This window comes from Lycorma delicatula, chromosome 10 (assembly GCF_047948215.1).
Source record: "Lycorma delicatula isolate Av1 chromosome 10, ASM4794821v1, whole genome shotgun sequence".
Classification (NCBI taxonomy): domain Eukaryota; kingdom Metazoa; phylum Arthropoda; class Insecta; order Hemiptera; family Fulgoridae; genus Lycorma; species Lycorma delicatula.
This window is the reverse complement of record NC_134464.1, coordinates 96969727-96995006: the sequence shown is the minus strand read 5'-3', so window position 1 is coordinate 96995006 and position 25280 is coordinate 96969727. Positions and strand designations below refer to the sequence as shown.

Below are 25280 nucleotides of genomic sequence, written 5' to 3'. Positions count from 1 at the left end.
TACAATGAAGGAATTCAGAAGCTTGTAAAATTCAATATCAAGTGACTAAATTAGAATGGATATATCAAAAATAAAGTTATAATCTTAAGTAGCATAATACAAAAATGATAACTGAAATATCTGTATTAATATTTTTTTAAATAAATAACTGAAGTTGTTACTTTCCGAACAGCCCTCCTATTTGATACAAATTCTGCAAAAACGTTTCTAAAAAAATTAACTTTCAAGTGTGCAAATTACAGTATTTCTTATTAAAAATTAGTTGTTTTTATAGAAGTGCTAAAAATATGCACAAAAATAAAATAGTATTTTACGTAATAATACACTTAAATAAAATTAAATGAACAATTTTTGAGGAAAAGTTAAATAATGATCAAAATAAAGCTTATGTTGTCATATAGAAGTTGTAGTAGTTTTGAACTTGGCAAATATGATAACTTTCCACTTAAAATGGATATAATAATAATAATAAAATGAAATCAAAGATTTACAAAAAATATGGTAAAACTTATTTTACAAATAATAATATAAATGTGAAGTAATAAATAAAGGTTAAATCTAAATGAAATAATTTTTTAAAATGCAAATAGCAGGAGGGGAAAGTAAAAGAGAAATTTTAAACATAAGAAAAAAACACATTTTAAATAACAAAAATCATTAAATAATTTACTCAAAACAAACAAAAAAAAATTATATATAAAAATAAATGGCAAAGATTGAAAATTTAACTTTATATACATTAACACATAATAAAACAAAACATTAAGTAAATATGAATAATATTAAAAATATAAAACAAAGAATATGTACAACACAAATAATCAAAACTAAAAAATATAAAAACAAATATATCTGATAAATAAATAATATTAATAAATGGTAAAATAATATTATTAATGAAAAACATTATTAATATTACATGTAAATCAATAAAAAATAATAACATAAAGCTAAAAATGTATTGATGTTATTCATTAATTTAATAATATAACAATTATATTGTACTAAAATTAAAAATAAATAAAGTGAGCAAAAATTTCAGTCTTTGTCACTTATTTGACAAGAATTAACACACTAATTTATTTAAAACGAAAATGACAAAGACATATGATATGGCATCAAAATAGTTAATGAGCGATTATTTCGCAACATAACTGATAATTTTATCACTTGTACTAATTAATAAAAAAAATAAAATGAAAGATGGAGACACAGAGAGCATTTAATTTAATTTGTCAATTTCATAAAATTAATAACAATACAGATATTATTAATTTTTAAATCAATTCATTTATTTGATAAATCATCATGACAAATCCCTACTGAAGCACACAGTGCCAATTAATGCGGTGACGGGCAAAAAATAAAACCTTGAATTTTAGACGCAGTTGATGAATGCCCCTGGTATCAAATGAACATTAACAATGGTAATATAGATGAGAAAACATATAGAGATGTGCTCTGAAGCTACTTTGAACTTCTGAAAAATTTCTCTAGGTGATTTATTTTATTTACACAATCAGGTAAAATCTTGCCAAATATATAAAATTTTCAACAAGTAAATTAGAATCTGCGTTCTTTAAAGTAATAGTTGAAATATGTGCTTGGTACAAGTACAAGTAAATAATGATAAATTAATTAACGAACGACTTCAAATACAATTTGATCAAACTTTACATAGAATATAGACATAATTTTGCATTAGGCAAAAATTTTTTTGAGATTTCGTAACAGATGATTAAATAAAAGAAATGAAGCAAAATGCCTACGGAACAATATGGATTCTGTAAGAGAAGGGGCACAAGCGATGTGTGATTTTCTAATAACTATTGGTTAAAGATAAATAGAATTTATAATGTCAAATTGGATACATAATATAAATATGTAAAAAATGTTTATTAAGAAGTAGATTGGAAAAAGATTAATTAAACGATTGTCTTAAATCAGAAAATAACTATAAAAATAAAGGATGGAGAGATTAAGTGATTTCAATAAGTCTTAAGGCAAAAGAGTAAAACTAAAGTAATGAGATTAGCGAACTGACAATAAGTCAATAAACACGTAACAAAAAAAAAACTGAATAAGTAAAACAGCAAAAGTAAATAGGAAACATTAAAAAGAAAGAAAAAACAAAAACCAGAAAAAGCAATGGCTAAAGAAGCAATTCATAGAAAAAGTTATTTTAGTGAGGTAAAATTACAGACTTCAAAATAATTAATTCAAACATATCGTATTTCAATTATATTTTTGCATGGATATGAAAACAGTCACTAAGGAAATGGGAAATACAAAGGCTAAATCCATTTACAATAGAAAAAATTTGATAGAGAGGATCAAAAATGAAAAAGTAATGAGGAGAGACAGCAAGTCTAAAACTGTTAAGACTTTCTGTCTAAATCAGAAAAATTTAGAATGGGAAAGCCAACTTGCCTTGAACACAAATTAAAAGAGAAGGACTGAATAAAACAGAAAGATCCATAGAAAGACAAATACAGAAAAGAATAAAAATTAGAAATAATTTAAAAAGAAAATAGTTCTACTGAAACACAAAAGTTAAATGGAAATAGAAAAGAATTAAAGAACTTGCCTCAATCTAGGTAAACATAAAATAATGGTGAAGAATCATAAATGTTTTCATGTTTTTTATTGAACTTAAAGCAATTAAAGTGCTAAAACATGCAATTTAAGCAAATAGCAAAGATAAATAGGAAAAAGGTGAACTGCTACAGCCAGGAATAGCCTTAAACTACCTGAACCAGAGGCATTCCTGCTGTGGTTTTATCATCCAATTCTTTTTACTTTCCTTATTACTCTCTTTGAATCTTCTTCTTTCCTTATCCTTCATTAGTTCTTTCTTGGATACCATGGGAATTGCATCAGCTGCTGTCTCGGCTTCATCTCTCTGATGCCAAGCTGGCAACATCTAGAAGCAAGTCGAGCAGCTAATTTCATTCTGGAGCTGAGTGGGACTAGCCAGTAAGTCTGCTTCCAATCCATAAACTACATGAAATACTGACGACTAACAGCTAAGTTATATATTTAGTAAAAGTCAAGCTACCTGACATTAGTTTGTTTAAAAATATTTATCTGACTTCGATTTTCCTAAAATCTAAAATTAGCCTGCAATTGGTTAAAGAAACAGTAAACTGCATCCTTTAAAGCCCTGATTTTTACACAATATTATAAATTTCTTTAAGATACATTGAAATAAAAATCACTTCGAGTAAGGACGAGATTTCTTAGATAAAATGTATGTTTAATAAACAATTCCCATAAATTATGAGAATTGTTCATTCAAAGTAGCTTGTATCATTGGCATTTTCACAATTCACACTGAAATTAGGTCAATACTTATAACATCTGCATTATAAAAAACTGCCACTGTTAAAAAGTAGTAGGCAAAGATCACAACATTAACATCACTCAAAAATATTTTTTTAAACATTTAAAAAAAGCAAATATTAACTTCTCTTAAAGAAATTCTTATTTCTCATAAAGAAATTCTAATTTCAAGGAATTCCTAGATTGAACATTGTAATGCTAGATAGTTTAGAATATTTATACAGCTTTTTGATAATAAAATGTAAAACGTAAGTCATTTACAAAGTGAAATGGAGTTTTCTATTTTCCAAATATATCAAATATAAATCAATAAAACAGGTACATTAATAAAATATACTGAATACACATTCCTGACAATATTCCAGTATTTAAAGCAGTAAATCTCTATTAACAGAAGTAATAGGCGAATGTCAGTCAGCAGTTAATTACTTCTGTTTGGGCATATTTGGATCAGGATAAATAATCTTCAAGTGACATGCCAAAAGACTGAGACCAGCATAATTATCTGCAATTACACATAAAAGAAAAGCTGACCAACCGCCTTACTTCAGTATAGATATGCCTCTGACTTGACTTCGGAGAAATATTTAACAGAAAAAAAACACACTATTTTGGTTTTTATTACATCAAAATACAGAAAAAAAAATTAAAGAAAGTGCACAAAATACTACTTGCTTAAAATTATAAATTGTTTTATATTATTAATAACAGTAAAAATTACGACCATCTATATTTTCTAATAATCATCAAAAATATTTAATCAATTTTATAATAAACATGATTAACACAGTTTTAACTTCCATAAAATCTACAATGTAAAATTATAAATACATTAAAATCTATTCACATTTTGAAAATTATCGCCTTAACAAACAATTTAGGGGGGAAAATATTATTCAATATTAAATCAACACTTTTTTCAAAAATCTAAAAAAGGGAGAAAACTAATAAACTAATCTTGCATTCATATAAATGCATAAACTCATGTAACTTATAATAAATTCAATCTTATTAAACTCAACGACAACATTTGGGTAATTTCCATCCATGCAACCTGCATTTAAATCCTAATTCATTATGTTATTGGCAAAAAAAAAATTTTCTCAAACTTATTCCCACTTAAATGTATGATTGCAATCTGATTAAGAAAGAATTATTAGAAATAAATCACCAAGGAACTAGACAATTCAGTTTTTTAAACATTATGTAATAAGATTTAAATCACTCACAAAAAGATTTTTACTAATTCATAATAATGATAACCGAGTAAATTAAAACATCCACACTTCTTTCACTGAATGAGCAGAAAACCACCATTAATGAAAATTTTAAAAATGACTATATAATACAAGAGAAAACAAAAATCACAATATTTTATCTCATGCATTGAAGATATAACATAAGGGAGTTAGTCTCCAAGACATGCAAAATTTACTAAATTACAACGCAAGTACGTCAATTTGATATAAATCACTACTGTGTAATTATTAGTTTACAGATATATGTGTGTGTAAAATAAAAGTGGTCTATTAAAAAAATATGTTACAGCATTAATTTAAATCTCATGAATTTGATTCTAGATCTTTTCATTCTCAAAATATAACCCTTAACCTCACTTTCCCCTTTGTTTAAAACATTTCTGGTACCAATTGTTTCAGAATGTAATTCAGCTACCTGCCACATTTTTTATGTCTTTTGGTCCTCAAATCATGATCATTTTTGGTCAGAGAATAAGTAGAAACCACAAACAGCCACATCGGGACAATAAAGAGTTTGGAAAATATGGGCAGTCATATGACAAACAGTTCTAGACTTTGAATGGGGAATGACCAGGAACATTGTCACGAAAAAGTTCCTGGTTACATAATTCCACAAGGCAAATCTTTTTTGACAGACAGTATTCATGAAGGTGAAAAAGAACTTCTTTGATAATAATATTGATTAAATGATTGTTTTTCTGTAGTTTATTCATATCAAAACACTCCATGTTAGGAAGAAAATGGTGTCAGTAATTTAATTTATGTTTATCAGATCACAGATTATTTTCCACTGAGGTTTAGCAATTTTTGAAACTGAAATGTCATTCTTTTATTTAGATAACACCAATAAGCATCATCATCAAAACGTTTGCTGAATCATATGTTTCATTTTAACTATGGTATCATCGAGTAAGCTCATCGGGCTAGTCTAGTGGTTAACTCGTCATCGCAAATCTGCTGATTTCAAAGTCAAGCGTTCTATGGTTTAAATACTAGTAGTTACTTTTATAGGGATTTGAATACTAGATCATGGATACCGGTTTTCTATGGTGGTTGGGTTTCAATTAACTACACATCTCATCTCAGGAATGGTCAACCTAAGATTGTACAAGACTACACTTCATTTACATTTATACATATCATCCCCATTCATCCTTTGAAATAACACCTTACGGTGGTTTCAGTGGCTAAACAGAAAAAAGACAGAGGGTATTGAGTTTCTGATTAAATACGGCGCAGGAGCATAATAAGAAACTCTATCATCAAACAGTTATACATATATAAGGTAGCCCCAATGATTTGCATCAAGGTCGCATATAACATTGTGCTAAAGTCCTATCTTTTAACTCCAGTAGCTCCTGAAGAAAAAAAGACTCAATTTCTTTTTTAAATACTTTGTACTCATGTATATAGTTTACACTGCAACATGGAACAAATAACTGACTTGTATAAAAGAATTACTGAACTGTTAAATAAAACTGAAATGATAAATCTAGCAGCATGTTGGAAGGCATTTTGGTCTCAATGAAAAAACTTACGATAGTCGTAAATCTATTAAAAAAAAAAAATCAAATAAAGATCAGCAAATAAATAATATTGTTCTATGGCAGAAATACACAATATGTACAAAAAAGCACCATCTTGATTGCATAGGGGAAGAAACCCTCCATGTGGCAGTTTGGACAAAATAAGCTTGTGAAAATATTAAAATAAAACTTTTAAGTATTACGAAGAACTGATTGCACCAAAGACAATTCTGATATTTTGTTTTGATAATTCATAATGAAAAATACACAAAACTATTCCTTTTTATGATAAATTGAAAAAATCTATTTAAACTTAATTCCACATCTATTCCAGTTAAACCCACATCATAACACAATCACTGGTTTTTACAGGGATATTGAGCTGAACATTATGATCTTATTGCTGGTGATTTTTTTTTTTTTTATAATGTAAAAAAGTATAATTTAATTTTGAGTATTTTAAAATAGATTATTTTCCCAAATAATAATTGCCATTAACTGTTAAGTCAAGCAAGCAGGTGATTAATTCTCAATAGCTACATATTGGAAGGTTGGATTGAAATTGAATTTAGGATATATATGGCACAAAATTATCCATTCAATAAGTAGTACATGACAGGCAAAATGTTTTCTTAATCAAATCACAATCTGATTATTTAAGTGGGATATTAGCTTTACAGATATAAAAAGAATTAAGTTAAACTTTACAAATGATTTTTCAACGATACGATGAAACACTATTGACAATTAATTTCTATAATTTTTAAGTTTTAATTAAAAGAGTTATCAACAATTAATGTTTAGTTGTACAAAAATTGAATATTGTCTAATCAAATGTTTCACTTATCTAATTAACTATCATAATTTCATTTATCAGTAGCTATGGAACAAAAGATAAAACTTTACTATGGAATTATTAAAAAAAAGCTTTTTCAGAATTTAAAAATTTTCATGATAAAATAAAAACAAAATCACAAAAAATAAAGAAGACAGTAACAATGATAATTAAAATGATGATAAACAAATTAACAATAAAGGGACAGAAGATGATGAACAGAAGACAAACATATGTATATGCACGCACAATCACACATGAAAATAATCACAAAACGCAAAATGAATATTACTTTTATATAATTGTATATAAAAGTTTATTATAATTTTTTAACAACGAACGTTATGTTTTTCAAGCATATGCGATTTATATAATTCACGTTGTGTAAACGAACGTGGACACAAATAACAACATTGTCTGTTTGTAAGATCAGAGTGCATAAGTCGTACATGATATTTCAAAGCTGACTGATTAGAATATGTTTTGCCGCAATGGGGGCAGTTCCCGCACTGAGCCAAATGCGAAGAGGAAGAAGAAGAAGAAGTGGTAGAGGAAGAAGAAGAACCTGTAAAAAAATAATAAATAATTCCAACGAATTATACTATGGTGAATGCCCCACCAAAAACAAAAAACAAAAGATTAAAAAAAATAATAATTAACTGCCTGAAACAAAACAATAATATTATGCAAAAATAAAAGATATTTGTTTAATATAGCTGCTATATGAGATGAAAACACACAATATGACATGATAAACATAAATTCATCAGTAACAGCAAAAAATGATAACACAACAAAAAAAAAAAACGAAATTTCCTAATATGAATCTTTGTACAAACAACTGAACTAAATTAATATGTACCTACAAACATTAAAAAAAAATTAAAAACAGCATTATAAAATAATTTTTTTAAATATTATAAAGAAATTGTTTCAGGAAAGCCCTTCACATGATCTACACCTGAAATATTTATTTTATGGTAACAATGAACCTTAATAAATTGAAAAAACGAAATGTGTTAAAACAAGATACTACCTAGAAGAGTTCTATATAAACACTAGGTTAATTTAAAATGCTATTCACAGTACCTTTGAAACACTTCTTAAAATAAAACCCATTGTCACCTTTGAAACAGACCCATTGAGAGTTTAAACAATGCTAACATCAACTACTTTCTGAACTTTCCTTTTTCTAACTTTCTTCTAGGCATTTCTGAATTTATCTGGATTTTTCTAAATGTTTCAAATTTGACCAAGCAAGCAATTTCAATTATATTAGCAAGACGATGTAGAAATGCATGTAGACCCGTCTTTCTTCAAAAAACAAATTCCTTCAATGCCACCTGATACCATTAATATCAAAGTATATATGATAACCATTCTGAATGAGTTTGAATGGAAAATTTCATATGCTACACATTTCTGGGAATGGGTGAGGGTTTTTCTTAAAGAAATCTGAACCTGTTCTTAAAATCTAGAGGAAAACCAATTAGCTACAATATACATTTAGCCTTGTCTATTCAAGTTTTGTTATAATCAGCAAGTTTCTTCTACCCTGGATAATGATACTCTGATTTCCCATGGGACTGTGAATAGGATGGTTGCAATCTTTAGAAGAGACTTGAAATACTCCTTTAAAGTTGTTTTATCTTATTTCATGGTCAACATGGAAAAATTATCCTTTCTTGTGATAAATTCCTTTCTCATGATTCCTTCTTCCCTAATATGTTCTGTGAATTTTAGTAATATGGCCACTGAATCAGTTCAAAGGATTTAGGAACCCAAACAGTTACTGCATCCTTGGTATCTATGCAATCTAGTAAAGCTTCTCACATTAACCTATTTGGGGATATATCTGTTTCCTGATAGCTATTTATCCAACTTAGTGTTTTATTCCTTATCAAGTAAACTAAGCCCACTTGTTGTTTTCAAACATATACATGTAATGAGCATCAATTTCATACTCATTTAACTCACAAGCTATCTTTAGGCTCAGTGAAGCAGAGTTGTGATAAAGATGCTACTCTGTTCCATAAAGCACAATTATATCACCAGTGAAGCAGTAGGAAGAAACTATCAGTCATTCTAATTCATATTTTCTAATAACTCTGGTCAGTTTTTCTTTTGTTTTAATAATATTAGATATAATCAACCACTATGATCATTAATCTGCAATCAACAACATGCAGTGAACTGTATCCAGTCTTGTTCAAATTTGGCAATACAGAGGAACTGGTTAATTTAAGCTACATTTCCAGGAAATGTGGTTTTCACCACCAGATTTAATCCTTACATCATACCATTCTCTTCCAAATTGCTACTCCTCAAGAAATTCTGGGCAATGTATTTATTTTATAAGGAATGCAGTCTCGACAACCAACTTACCAACAGTGACTCAGCAATACACATTCATTTCTTTTCATCAGAAAAGAAACCATAAACATGACATTTAAAAAGGTGGAAGAATCTAAATGTAAATATTTACAGCAACATTATTACTGTGAAGTAAATAACCATAAACTGAAAAATCAAACTGTAGCTAAAAAATTTTACTTTTCATTTAGTACTAAACACGTTGAAACTATTGATGATAAATCGTACTGAAAATTTCAAAATTGTCAATGATATAAAACAAGATATTCCAAAGCTAATCTGATTATCTGAATTTATAAAAGGTAAAACCATTTAGAGCAAGCTTAACATCTACATTTACATAATGAGTCACATGGGTGTATGATGTTAACATACAAAGTTTGTCCTAACAGGCATCAAATTATTTAAATATTCCAAGGTTATGATAGGTATCAAATTTCAAATTAAATTAGGTATTAAATTTTAAATGACAAAGTAGTTCAAATATGAAGATATTGATATCAACAGTCTTTTTGATTGGAACAGCAGCATTGCTCATTACATCCTGCACGGTCATAACACCAATAATGGATTTCATTGGAAATATAGTACCAATTGAGAGAGGCAGTGAGAAAAAGAGGTCTGAAATACGGGCAAAAATCCATGGATCCTGCATTATGGCAATGTTCCAACTAATTCTATATTCCTTATTGAAGAATTTATAGAGTAACATTACTTGCAGCCACATATTTAGTTCTGTTTTCAAAGATAAAAACCACCCTAAAAGCACACCATTTCCAGACAAATAAAAAATTAACATAGCAGCTGCAGAGATAACACCCAACTTGCTGGCTGTAGTCTATCGACTGGCTACATTAAATTGACTTCAGGTGGGACGTATGTCACATTACAAAAGGAAGCCATATCGAAGCAAAGAGAATGTTGTGGATGAGAAACTTATGTTTTTCTATAAAATGAGATCTCAACCGAGTCCATTATCTCAATAAATTTTTATATACTTTTAAAGTTGTGAAGTAGTTTTTGAATCACCGAGTACATTAAACAAATACTATTATATTAAATGACTACTGGAAAAGAAACTATTTTAAAATGATGCCCATATTGGTGCTCTCATAGACAATGTTTTGTACATAAGATTACATTATTACCTATGTTAATTTTTTGTAGATTTAAAAGTAAAAGAATATTTTTATTATATTCATACAAAGAATTTTGAAGTGTTAACAATATAATGAATTAAGTACACTTTTTGTTATCCAATAACCCACTAGCAAATATTGAAAAATTAACTGTTTAGTAATTTCAAATGATTAGAAAATAAATAAATAATTTCAAAATCGAATCGACATCACCAATCACATTAATAAATAAAATACAAGTCTATAAATAAAAATTATACATACAAATACCTCATTGTTACGATAACTACAAAACATAAAAATTGAGGACAAAAAAAAACACAAACATTTTTCCAACCTTGATTTATTAAAAAATATGAATAAATTAAAATACACAATTAAATATGAAATTATAAAATATTTTTAAAAAACGAACGAACCTACAATGTGACTTATAAAAAATATACATTATAACCTATAATAACAACACTACCATAATATAAACAAACCTAATCTAAACTGATAAATCTTAATCTAAATTAATTTAAAAAAAACAAAAACAGTTAATACATAAAAAACGAGAAACAACAAAACTCAACCAACTACATTTTTATCATTAACTTTTATTATCAACAATATCAACATTATTATATATATTACGTATTAGATATCATCTAAGTGTAATGAAATAAACAAAAAATACATAATAAATAAGAATACCAATATATATATAAAAAAACAATAATAATAATAATAAATAAGTAAATCCAAATAACTAAGTTAAAATTTGTTTCTATCACTGAATGCATTTAAATAATACATTAATACAAAAAAACATAACTGCTTCTACTGCTAATAAATAAATTAATAATTAAACTATATAATTATTTTTTCTATTTACATTATAAAAGAATTATTAAAGAAGTAAAACAACGCTGATCAAAATAAATTATATTAATCAGATTAGCTCTTAATGGCAAGAGAACATTATCAACTTTGAATAGCATGTCGTATCGATTTTGAACAGTCAAACATAGGCCTGTTTCACACAAGGATGACTATTGACAGTTTATAGTATGTTCAGGTATTTAATTTATGATTTTATTCCTATCTAGGTTAGCATTACATTGAAAGATGTTTTTGGCATAACTATTTACTTATTATTCATATCTACCTGATTATTTTTTTTAATTAAAATCTGATTTTCTGAAATTAGATTAAAAAAAAATATGAAATATCAAAACTAAAGTACCAAACACCATTTCAAACAATTACACTGAAAAAGGATGGCTACAAGAAACATCCACTTTTTTAGTAATGTATGATAAAAACAATGTTACAGGTCAGATAAATTACATTAATAATAAAAATCATATGTAAAGATTTATCACTAGGGTTGGGAATATGCAACAAGTGCTTAACCTGCAGAAGAAAAATAAGACTGTGAGAGCTCTATGAGTTCAAAGTCGAAGAGATATCTCCAAACTTATGTTAAAACTTTTCAAGTCTCAGTCTATATATTAAAAATGTGTTTTTCAGTATCAACATTAAACATACAAAAGGAGTGGGTTTGAAAAACCACAAGACAATGAGTCAGGAAATCACATCCTACACGTAATTAAACTGAGGTTTGTAAAACTATAATATGCTGAAACTACACTGTACATTTTGTCAGAGATACTAAAGTCACAAACTTCAATGTACGAAAAGGCCAGGTAAGTGCCAAATATTATCTGCATTTGAATGCAAAGAGTTTGAAAATTTAAAATTCATGAAAACATTAAGAACTATAACAGATCATACTTTTGTTTTAAAAACTTCAAAAATTACATACAATCTTATTGTAAGCTCAATTCAGATCAGTATTTTTTTATAATATGTTTGTTCCAAAAATCAATACATATAATCATTACAAAGTGTAAAATAATTAATTAAATCAATTTCCTGAATTGACGCTAATATATTTAACAACAATAACACTAATGGACTAATAAGAGAAAATGTTTATTTTAAATATAACATGCAATTTGCTATACACATTTGTTAATATAAACATCTGTATTATAGCTGTTTTGTTGAAGCTAGTTTTTGCATCAAAAGTTTCTCAAAAAGAACCGATTAAATTTTGATTGTATAAAAGAAAACAACTACTGAAACACCTGAAATATGTTGAAAAACTGTGAAAATTAAATACTGTTTACTGAGAACATCTTCATTAAAATGGCACAACTTCAAAGAAGAGCACAAAGATCATTACTGGATAGTAAATGGAAGATTGCCTTTGGATTTTCATTACAGAATGAACAGAGATCACTCATAAAAGTTTCATTGACTGAACTCAATGTTATAATGTTAAAATATATTCAGTGCATATATTTTAGACAAGGATGAAGAAAAACACATATAAAGTTCCAATGAAATGAAAAGTAGCAGTTACTTAAACTCACCATGGTGGAGAGTACTTCTCAGCCCACATTAAAGCTCCTTTATTGCAGGTGCCTTAGCACACCGTTGTGAAGCATTTATTTACAAATTAATAATCTTTATATTTCTCAAACTACATTTTCATAAAAGGTTAATTTTCTGAGCTGTAAAAACATTTCTATGTGAATAATAATTAATATAAATTAAAAAAATAACTATAGGTTGAAACTTTACACTGTCTCTTAGGAAAAAAAGGGATCAAAACTGTTTTCTTTTTAATACTGATCATAGAGTTTTACATTTTTTCAAAAATTATAGATGTCAATTTTTCAAGTCACAATTTCTGGTGATGAGACCGGGCAAGCTTTAATCACAAAACATATATGTTTCATGGTCAATGAGGGACTTTTTTTATCATTATCTAGTTATATATTTACCTCCAGATACAAAATGTTAATACACATATTTTTATTAACTGGAGATAAATTAAAGGCACTGTCTCACAGCATTGATCAAACTTGAGAAAACAGTAAAACGAAGGGAACTATTCTACCATCAAGTTTCAAGACTATAGTTTACATAAAATCAATATAAATGTTACTATTTATAACGTGACATTTATTCTTTTACCTAACAGAATACAAAACAACTTGCTTTCTCACAATAGTCAGTTCAACTTGTAAGAAGAAAATACTGCTAATAAACAGACTATGTCATAAGTTAAAAGTTAATGACAGTGTACAGTCCATTGGTCAGCTATCTATCAGTTTTACATGAAATCACCGGCAAACTATCATGCATGTTTAATTTTAAAACATACCATATACTGCTGACAGTCAGCCTCATATGAAATGGAATAGGCCATAATAAAGTTTTACAAACTAAATGTTTCACAAATTATTTCCAAAGATGCTGACGTCAAAAATATAAAATTTATTTTAACGCTAAACAAATCACAAACAGGTTTAATAACTATTTAATACTCCACCACTGAATCCAATTTATACTAAAAAATCTTTAAATTTAAAAATGCAAAACAAAAATAATGAAACAAATAATAATTTAATAACTCATTTATTTTCTCATAACTGATATTTTCAGTGGACTTAAGCTACAAATTCTATTAATAATAGAATGAAGTGCCAAGCCTATATGTAAAATTTCACCTTTAAAAATGAGTTATTTCAATTAATCAACCAGATATCACCCTTTATTTTTACAATATAAAGTTAAATAACTTTATAATCTAACTAGTAGCACATAATACGTATATATGTATTTATGTATTTAATTACAAATAGAAGTGTGTTTATCGTTCAATGATATTCCTTCTCACATGATAAAACTTATCATTTACAGGTACAATACAACATATACCTTGCACTAAATTAATCAACCATAGGTGAAATTAAATTACTGTACAAAGAAACTGAATTTTAATCATTTAGTGAACAGTACTTATATGATGCGACTGAACTTTTAATTAAAGCAATTAAAATACATTTTTTTTAAATTTGTCAATTTTCTATAAAACATTTTTTTTTAATTTTCAATACAATTAATTCAAATTAAGCATTTAATTATTTCACTCCAGGAACTATAAAAAAGCTTACACTCCAATACAGCTGCCAACCCAATTTTTTTACGAGTACTAAATTTCTGTAGCACATAAAAAATATGTCAAGCCTGTCCAGAATTTGAACATAGAACCTGCCCTTCTGGATGAAAGGTAGAGATGCTATAACTCCATCATGGAGGTCAATAAATATTTAAATAATAGTAAAAAAATTAAAAAAAGCAATCTATAATATACATTCTGACAAAAAATTTTAGACACAGATGTGTAGTAAAATTCTGCAGTACTGATATACAACTTGATATTTTTTGGAAGTGAAATAAATAAATTTTTATAAGAAATACACCAAACAGATGTAAATTAAAATAAATAAATAAAACGTTCAGAACATAAATATATATAGTGATTATAGTAATAATAAATAAGTAATAAAATGACTAGAAGAATAAGTACAAAAGAAAAAAAAATGAATAAAAACTACACATATGAACAGCACAAAAAACAATAACAATCAATAGTCCTACAAATGAATTTTTTCTAACTATAACTAATAATTGTGGGGGAAATAACACATAATTACAAGACAATTTAAAAATAAGCTTAAGTTAGTACAAGGGAATATGGTATAGAAATTACTATGAAGAAAGTTCAGCCCAATACAAATTTGGACTTTCCAGATGAAAGACAAAAACAATTTACCAAAAAGGTCTATTATGCAGAACATTGTGAAAAAAAAAATTTATACGTAACTAAAAAACCAGATCAGGATAGTCTTCAATGCACATTTCTTTCATGGTATTACAATACGGCAATCAAACAAAAACGATCCTGCAATCAATCCTACAGGACTCCATCAAGCCACAGTCTATCTACCTGCTTACCTATTGATTCTATTATCTGAAATCACCTGCCAAAGTTGATGGATACACAAGATTAGTAAAACATATTCCACAAATATATGTCTACATAGGAGACAACAGGTTTTAAGACAATAGGAAACTACAGGTTAAGGCAAATCAACCACTGACCAAATTTTTGACTTCAAAGAGATAGTCAAATATTGAGAATAAACAGGAAATTCTACAGTCTATTTTTGCATTTTGAAAAGGTATACGGTAGCTTGGAAAGTTAGATATTACGGGAGAAATTGGAGACTACTGAAAGTTAGAATGAATTAAACGCCTGTGACTTTTTAAATGAATACTGGCATAAGACAGGGTATCAGATACTGCTGTTCGACATGATGTTGGGAGAAGCATTGTTGGGAATAAGAACAGGGCTAGGATTTAAGATCAAGTCCAGAATTAATAATCTAGCATCAATATATGCGGTTGTAATTGCAATGAGCAAGGTAAACTTCAAGGAACTACTGAAAATTCTCATTAAAGAAAGAGAGTATGATGAGTCTAGAAATTAATAATTTCAAAACAAAGTACATGCATTTCTCTAAAAAAAAGACAGGAAAACGAGAGTTGAATGTGGAAGGACAATGTTTACAAAACAATAATAAGCTTTGGTGTACATTAATAAATGAAGGAAGCTAACTGTGTTTGAGAATAAAATCTTAAGAAAAATGGAGAGGAGAATAATAAATTTGGGAATTAATGCCCATGAAAGTAAATAACTGAGAAAAAAGAGAGCTTCTTAAATAGTATTTATAATACTAAATAGATATTTTATAATATACCATCAAGTATTAAAGATTTTTAGGAAAATAGAGATAAAATATAAAAAGGAAAACTAAAAATTGGTGTAAGCTATCTGGTATAAACCCAAAAGGCAAGCTGAGCACAAAAAGACAAACTGTGACATAATTGGATCCTACTGCTTTTATTATTTGCACACAGAAGTAATAAAAGTACTAAATTAAAACTGTAAGATCAAATAACAATCCAAGGTTAATACTAAGATAAATTCATTATTGCCTTCAATGATTCAGATATATCACTGCCATCAATATATTTTACGATCAATAAATTCTTATCTCATTCTTCATTCATTTTCTGTCCTTTGTATTTTCTATTTAAACAAATTATGGCAATAAAGTAATGGTTTCACGACTTACAAATTGAAGCCAATATCTTGCACATTAACGTAAGCATTAAAATAGTAAAATACCAAATAACCAAGTTTTACATTAGGAGCCAGTGTTCAAGAATACAGGCGAGAATTGCAGATTGCTACAAAAGGGTCCAGAGTTAAATTTTCAGTGAGAATAGATAACTTCATCAACAGCACATTTACTGGGATAAATGGATTCAACCTGTTAAGTAATTTATACAACAGGTGCTCCTCGCAAACTATAACCCAATAAAAAACCCAAAAAGAAAATCTCAAAACAGTAAGTAGAAGCATTTAAAGATTAATAAATAATAGATTCATTTTCTAGAAAAGAACCACTTTTATATTTCATGTATAACAAAAATAAATAGAGAATGTAGTTGAAAAGTAAATCCTAATACTTGAAAGATTATTAGACAAGAAAAAAAAATCAGAATTTTTTCTCTCCATTTATTACTAAGAAAACTATAAACATCAGCCTAGGGACAAACTAATTTTATAAGCTGCATCACAAAAAAGAGACAACTAAATAAGACAAATAAAGCAATAACTAAAACTTAAAATTAAATTACCTAACCATAATACCAGTATTATTATTTTTACAGGGCAATTTTAACTATTTATTGAACACAACACTTAAAAATACACGAGGCCTGCACTTAAAACAAACAATACTAACATATAAACTTAAAATAAAATAAATATTTAAATAAAAATATGTAGGTTCAATAACAAAAATAAAATACCTCAGTAAAATTAAAAAGAGAATAAGTAAGCTAAACTTCTATTTCAAAAAATCAAACAATTTAAAACAACTGCGCGCGCGCAAGTTCATAAAAAATCAAATTTCTTAGGTAAACATAACCTACTCAACACTACAAAAATACATATCTTTCATTAGCTAAATCCCACTCCACCAAAAAAAAGTTCAAAAACACTCCCAATTCCATACGGATATACAATAAACAAAACAATAAAATATGTTCAAACAAATAACAAGTTTAGTTAAAATAAATATAAAATAATGTATAGTGCACACGGTCATGTATTGTAAATTAATTTTAAAACGATATTAATAAAATACCTTCAAAACGTTCTCATAAATATAAAATAAAAGTTATGTGGAAAGTATTTTATGACTAAACACAAATGTCTATCATAAATTCACACTGAAAAACTGAAGAAGAAAGTGTAATCGATGTCCTTCGTCATACACGGTATGCAATTAGGGAGAAACTTCTCAAAAATTGAAAATGCCAATATATCACCACATCAATTAATGTTGGTAAAGAAGTTTCTAGCGTGGCACAATTCAATATTTCTAGAAACATTACCCACCAGATATTCCCCATTAGGTACCGACTGATTTTTTCATTGTGTAAAATAGGACAGTAAAAGAAAAGTTACACAAGAACATTGATGATATCATCACATCAGGATAGACCAAGGGTTTGTAACTGCAGAAGCTCTAAGTACACAGTTAAGAATATGTTTCCAAAAATTTATGGACATTGATTTAAGGATGTAGCTGCTCAAGTAAACTATTTGAAAAAAATATGATGCAAAGTGTTATAGTGCACACAGATTACATTGTAAAATTAACACAAACTGAAAACTTTTTGAAGCTACCTCATCGTAGCATTAACAACTTAAGAAGAAGCTTACAGTGAGGACTATGCCTATTATTGCCTCATGACTCCCCTTTTCTTTCCAGCCAATGAGTTTTTTTATTAGATATTTCTAATGCTAAAGATGTTGAACTGTATTTAAATAAATATTTAACTAGAAATATTACATGAATGAAATTATATAAATAACTTAAACCTACACTTCAGTCTGAAACTAAAAACTCAGATTAGCTGATTTAAAAGTCTCTACCTACAGTAACAAGATATTTTGGTGGTATTTACAGTACCACTAAAATGAATCTGATACTATATTGTGTACAATGAAAGATGAGGCATGGCTTCCACAGACACATCTAATCATATAAATTTATAAAAATATGATGTATGGGTTTGTTTAAATGCAGATTCTTTTAATAATTTGTACATATATACAATATGCTCTTTAAAACCTATTTGGGAACTTACAAATTAAAAAGATAAAATAAACTTTCTTTAAAAAATAAAACTGATTTCAAAAGGGTGGACTAAAAATTAAAGAATTCAATTCTTTAATAAAATTTTGATTTGTAGAAGTTGGTGGCAAATTAAACGTTAATTTAAATTAACAATGTGGTTAAATTAAATTAAATTCATACTGACTTCTAACATTTAAAGAACAACTAAAAAAGTATTTTTCATAGCAATTTTTTAGAGAATGCTTCTACAATGTATTGTTTAATGTTGGCTATACTTGATTTCATGCTGATACTAAAATAGATAACAAAAAAGCAAATGCAAGCAGGGCAGGAGCGATATATTCCTTTAACATCATTTACGATTTAGTAAATGCCTATGACAAGATCCCTGCTAACATTCTATATCCGTTTTAGTATGCTATTAACAAGAGTGAATTCAATATTTATAAATATGGTCATACATTTTTATAATTAAAATATTGCAAGTGTAAAAACGGAAAAAGAAATAACAGAAGAATTTATACTGAATACAGGATAATGTTAAGGATGCAAATTATCAACACTTTTATTCAAATTGTACACAGTCTCAGAATTACAAAAATAGTACCAGAAGTGTAAATAGGTAATTATAAAAGTGGGAGACAAATGCAAATTTATAATATACTTTGTAATTACCAGACTGCCTTATCTAAAAATAAGCCAACTACAAGAAGTCAAAAAGAGAATGATTTAACAGGTTAAAATCTCACAAAATGTAAATACCTGGGTGCAAATATGAGAATGTAAATAACTTACATTTAGAAATTACATCTAGTGTAAATAAGGCAAAATATTTCATGATGTTATTTAAAGTCGAAAGAAACATTAATGACAAGATAATGTATAGACTAACAGAGGATAAAATGCTGTATCTCCTGAAATCCTTGCTCTAGAAAAGCTGAAATGATGTTAATATACTGAAAACATGCAATAATATCTCCTCTGAACATCAACTTTTTGTTGGAAACCTCATCTGACTCATGATCATGACCAATTCAAAAAATGAACAAAAAATACAGTTACTTCTTGGTTAAGTCCTAAAGTTACTAAATTATTTTTTTTAAATACATACATATATAAAAAATAAATTTAGAATAGAACAAGGTTTAAAACCAAATATGTAAGAATAAATCGTTTACAAATTCACACTAACGAGCTATATAATTTAAAAGGCAGGCTTTTTTTAGTCATAACTATATAGCTACAAAGGATTATCAAAAAAAAAATCAATTTTTAAAATAGCACATCAATGTATTTAATGTATTGATATTCCACTCGTAGTGTTGTGTAACAAGAACCTTTAGAGATAATAATCAATATGCTGTGACTGCATGCATATAAGCGAGTTTCGTTTGACACAAAGAAAATCTAGATTCTTTAAGAACAACATTTAAGTGTGAAAGTTAGTCTAAAATTGGGTAAGATTTTTATAGAAACAATGAACATTTAGCCAGAAGCTTATGGGAAAAATGTATGAACTAAAAGAAAGAATGTATGAATGTATGAACTGTTATCAACAGATATCACCATTTCAAATAAAGTATCTCAAATTTGAAGGTGATGCGGATCATCTTTTTGACTGGCATCATTATGCATTGTTATAACATCGATAACATTTTATTTAGCAGTAATGCAGTATTTGAGAGAGGCAGTAAGAAAAATGATGCAGGAAGTAAACAAAAGGTAGATACTATGATATGATAATGATCACATTCACTTTGCATCCATTATTCACAAGTTTATGAAACATAAACAACACACTGCCACCCTAGCTATTCTTTTTTCTTGATTTTGAAATAACAAACTTCTATCTATTTCCAAAAATAAAAGCCACACTGAAAGAAGTTTTCACATGGTAAAAAATTAATTTAAAAAATCCGCAACACACTACAAGACCTGCAGGTTATTCCATGAAATATATAAATAGTAGATGCTAAGACATATCGTCTCAGCATCCACTATTTATAGTGGACTATAAATAGTACTCCACTAAATGTAAATGTACTCCACTATTAACAGTGGAGTACACCGCTTCAAATGGAATAAATCTGATAAGTTTTACAATAAATAATATAATTTTGTAAAAGCATTAGTTTTTTTTTTGGACAAGCCTGACAAAACACTGAATAACTGATAGAGCAACTAGTAAAAAAAGTAATGTAACGCAATAAGCAGAAGTAATAATCTCTATTTATACCACACCTTACAGCATATTAAGCTTCTTCTGAATAGATATTAATATACATTAACAAAATGTCTTTTACCACATTATGATACAATATGAAGACATATATAATGAAAAAAATCTATTCAAGAGGTAGACACAAGTAATGAAAAATCCTGTTCAAGATTTTTTATCTGAATTTCATCAAACTTTTTTCCAATTTCTTTGGCCATTAAAAATTATTTTTACATGAAAAACAATTGAGGTTTCTGAAAATCTATAATAACCACCTTTATATCTTAAAAGAAATCATAAACAAGTAGCCTAAACAAAAACACCACAGATCTATTCATGATCAACTAACCTCCTACAGAGCCGACTAGAAACTACACCACCCTGTAACTGCTAAGATCAATAGCAAAAACTAACTTCTTATATTAAACTAGCCTTTCTATTAAACTAAAAGTAAGAAGTGATTACATCTTCTCCAAAAATATCAAATATATAAATAGTCACAAATAATCATCATGATCTCATTTTTACATGAATAATACATAGTTACCATAGGGAGCCTTTTAACACTAAAAGCTTTTAAAATATAAAGGTCTGCCATTATTTCTGTACTAAATATTAAACAAACAATCACGTATAAACTATTTTTTAAAATCATTATGTTTACTAACAACTCCATATTTGTAGTTATACAATGCTAAAAAACTGTGCATATATATATATATATATATATATATATATATATATATATATATATATATATATATATATATATATATATATAAAATACAGGTTTTAAAAACAGAATTAAAATGTTAATAATATGAGATTATATTAAAAAAATAAGTACCATCTGCAAATGTCTCTGCAGCAAGACATTGATTATCATTTCATGCATATGTACTGATGTACCTTATATTTCAGCAAACTGAAAACAAAATAAGTAAACAATAAATTGTGTTTACTTCTCATGTCAATTGTGATTCTTCAGAACCCACTGACCTATTAAATATTTTAAATTACCTATTTTTAAAAAAAATACAAACAATGTGCAGCACTTAATATGTCAAGGATATAGACAAAATATTATTAGTGATGAAATAGAATAATATAAATCAAGTAGATTACTGAAGTACATGAGAATGTGCATGATTCTATGTATAGCTTGCAGCTATCTGTAATCATTCAAGTTTCTTGAAATTTCCAGGGTATTTCTTTTCTGGTCATACTTCAACAATGATGATGAAATCAAGAAACCAAAATAAAATTAGTTATTTTAATTTCACAGATGGCTTAGTTTTATGATGAAGGAATATGAAAATTGAAAATCCATACAATATCTCCACAACGGTGAAAGCAATAAAGAAAAATATTTTAAAATACAGCTGTTGACATAAGAATAAATATATTTATTTGTGTTTTTTAAGGTCTATTGGTACTTACTTCAAATATACTTCACATAACAAGGGATCTACTCACCTGGAACATCTTAGTTATTTCAAAAGGCATCATATATTTGCCAGCTAAACAAATATCAAAACTCTAAAAATGAAAAATTTTTGGAAGAATATTTAGACATTTTAACTTATACATTTTATTTCATTAAATGAATTCCTTTCTTAGCATTTATCTAACATTATTTCTAATGTCGCTGGGCAATGAAGCACAATAAAAGTATTTGGAAGAGTACGTATTAGTTCTTTTTTTTGAATTGCTAAATTTAAAAATTTTTAAAACAACAAGGAATGGTTCTAAAGTGTATAAGCAGTTTTATACTTGAAAAGCTATATGGACAATAAACTAAGAAAATATATAACACCAGGAAATTTTAATCAGTTATATACAGTTGAGACTTTATCGTAGCCACTACATTCACTATTCATCATTCAAAGTGGTTCTTGAAATTCACAGAACATCTTTTTTTTAATTTTAAATCAATGATTTGAAAATAAGTTTTCAATTGTGCACAAGTAACAAAATGAATGAATATTTTTTTTGTAATAAAATATAATATATACACTGTTCAAAAGCCCAATATTTTTACTAGTCGGATAAATAAAAACAAGTTTTAATACCACAAAAGAAAAAGCAGTGAATAAAAACAATAATTAAGCATGTAATCTGTTACGAGTAAATAATTCATCTCACAAAGTAAATTATCTATATAACAAAGAAAGCTAGTTGTGTAGTTGCCAGATTAAAAAAAAGAAGACTTTCACAGTGTAATAACAATTCACCAGTAATATTTTCTTCAAAAGTTTTTAAACTTCTTTAATTCTAATACCATTCTAACTGAAAAGATAGGATTAATAACTTAATAAAGACATACAAGAATTACTTTTTCAAAAGTAAATATTGCACATAATTTTTATTTCTTATAAAATAATAATACTAACCATTTTAAAAGAAATTATGATAAATTTTGTTTCAATGAAGTTTGATATTTAATGCAAATGTTTGTTCTTAATTACTTTTAAATAACAAAAATTATATTTGTATATATATATATATATAAAAAAACTTTAAAAAAAGTTTACAAAATACACAACCCCAAATCTTTGCTTTTGGAGAGAGAAAGGCGAACTTGTGACCAATGATAGGGAACATTGTGAAATTCTGGCAAAATACTTTGAGGACTTACTCAATTATAAATAACCAAAGGATAGATTCCCAGAACGGCAACACCTGGACTATATCACCGGATCTGGGAGAAATTAAATAAATTATTAAACATTTGTAAAATAATAAAGTTTACATTGATTTCATCACAGCTGAAATGTGGAAGAATACAGATAAAAATACTGTTCAAACACTTAACAAGATTATCATGGGAATATGGGAAAAGCAATTTCCAGAGGAATGAAAAGTCATTTAAATTCAGCTGCTTAAAAAAAAAAAAGGTGGAATAAGAAGGATGTCAGTAACACTGCTAAATTTTGCTGTTACCTTTACATACAAGATCCTCTCAAAAGCCCTGCTCACCAGATAGAAAAACAAATGGACCATGCATAGGAGAACATCCAAGGTTTAGGAAAAGTAGATCTTGGACCAAACAGATTTTTAACCTGAAATCGGTAATTAGAGAATATAATGTTGCAGGCAAAAATATAGTGATCTGTCTTAGTAGATTTTATGAAGGCATTTGATTCCATTGACAGAAAATCGTTGTTCAACAAACTCAGAGAATTCGGAACAGATGAGAAAACATTAAATCTTGTAAGGCTAACCCTAACAGGAGCAATATCAAAAATTAAATTCAAAGGAGAAATCTCAGGCATTCAGAAATGTGTAAGGCAAGGAGATGGCCCATCCCAGTTTCTTTTAAATTTGGTCTTGGTAAAGGTCATTAAGAGATGGAGGAAAATGTGTGAAGAAAAGAGAATTAGGATATGCAATAAACAGATTGTATCGCTTTTCCAGATGACCTTGCAATCCTAACAGAGGACATAAAAACAGCGGAGAAACTATTGAACATCTTGATGGAGATGGCTGAAAAACCAGGTCTAAGGATAACAAATATCGATAAAACTGAGTGACCAACATAAGCCATTCGCCAAATTATTTACTAACAAATCTTAGAAGAATTAGTAAGACGGGAAAATTCAAATATCTTGGCAAATTAATACAAGAAATGGCTTACATAAAGAGGCAAATAAGGCTAGAATAAATAAACTGCAGAAGGCCTTTACATAAAATTTATATAATAAAAGGAGGATATAAGGGTGGGTAAGATTCGACATTATGCCACAAAGTAGTTAGGTCTGCAGTGCTGTATGCTACAGTGTGTAAATCTAAACTGCAGAGAGATTAATAAATTGGAGCTGGCTGAAAGGAAAATACCGAGATACTTGGACCACAGGAAACTGATGAGGGCTAAATTACAGAAAAATGGCGAACTATATCTCAGTATAGACAAGCTTACAGATGCCATTTGAAAGAGAAGATTAGCATCTTCATCCACTTGTCTACAAGGGTAAATCAAATATACACCAGAATTTTTGTTGCCATTGATGCATGGCTGATGGAGAGCAGCATGACTTCTCAAATGTTGGATGTAGGGATATGTAGAGGAAATCCCACTCTTAGAAAGCCAGCACACTATGTTTTTCTAGTCAATATCACAATGTCAAAGCATGAGGTATCACGCATTGTGCAATGTATTATTATTAAATTTCTCACGGCAGAGGATGTGAAACCATCTGAAATTTTGAGAAGACTTCAGGTACAGTTCAATGACAACATAATTAAAAAAACTCAAGTGTATGATTGGCAAAAGCAGTTTTTTTAAGGATGAAAACTAGTTGAAAGTGAAGGTTACCAAAGTCACTCTACCAAAGTGCTACTGCTGAAAACGTAGAATGGATGAAAACAGATTCATGAAAAGGATTTTCATGAACAGTAATAGAGGAAAAAAGAACATTAAGTGATTCACACAGGTGAAAGAAGATTTTGAAATTACAGAGATAAA

General features: G+C 27.7%; 1 protein-coding gene across 1 annotated transcript in view; it reads right to left on the bottom strand.

Moving 5' to 3' along the window:
* Window positions 1-7074: 7074 nt before the first annotated feature.
* Window positions 7075-25280, bottom strand: part of LOC142331788 (uncharacterized) — an 86909-nt gene continuing 68703 nt past the window's right edge. Inside the window, exon 8 of the mRNA XM_075377902.1 lies at window positions 7075-7527. Within this exon, the coding sequence (XP_075234017.1) occupies window positions 7292-7527 (236 nt within the window). The 3' untranslated portion in view covers window positions 7075-7291. The remainder of the gene's footprint in view (window positions 7528-25280) is intronic.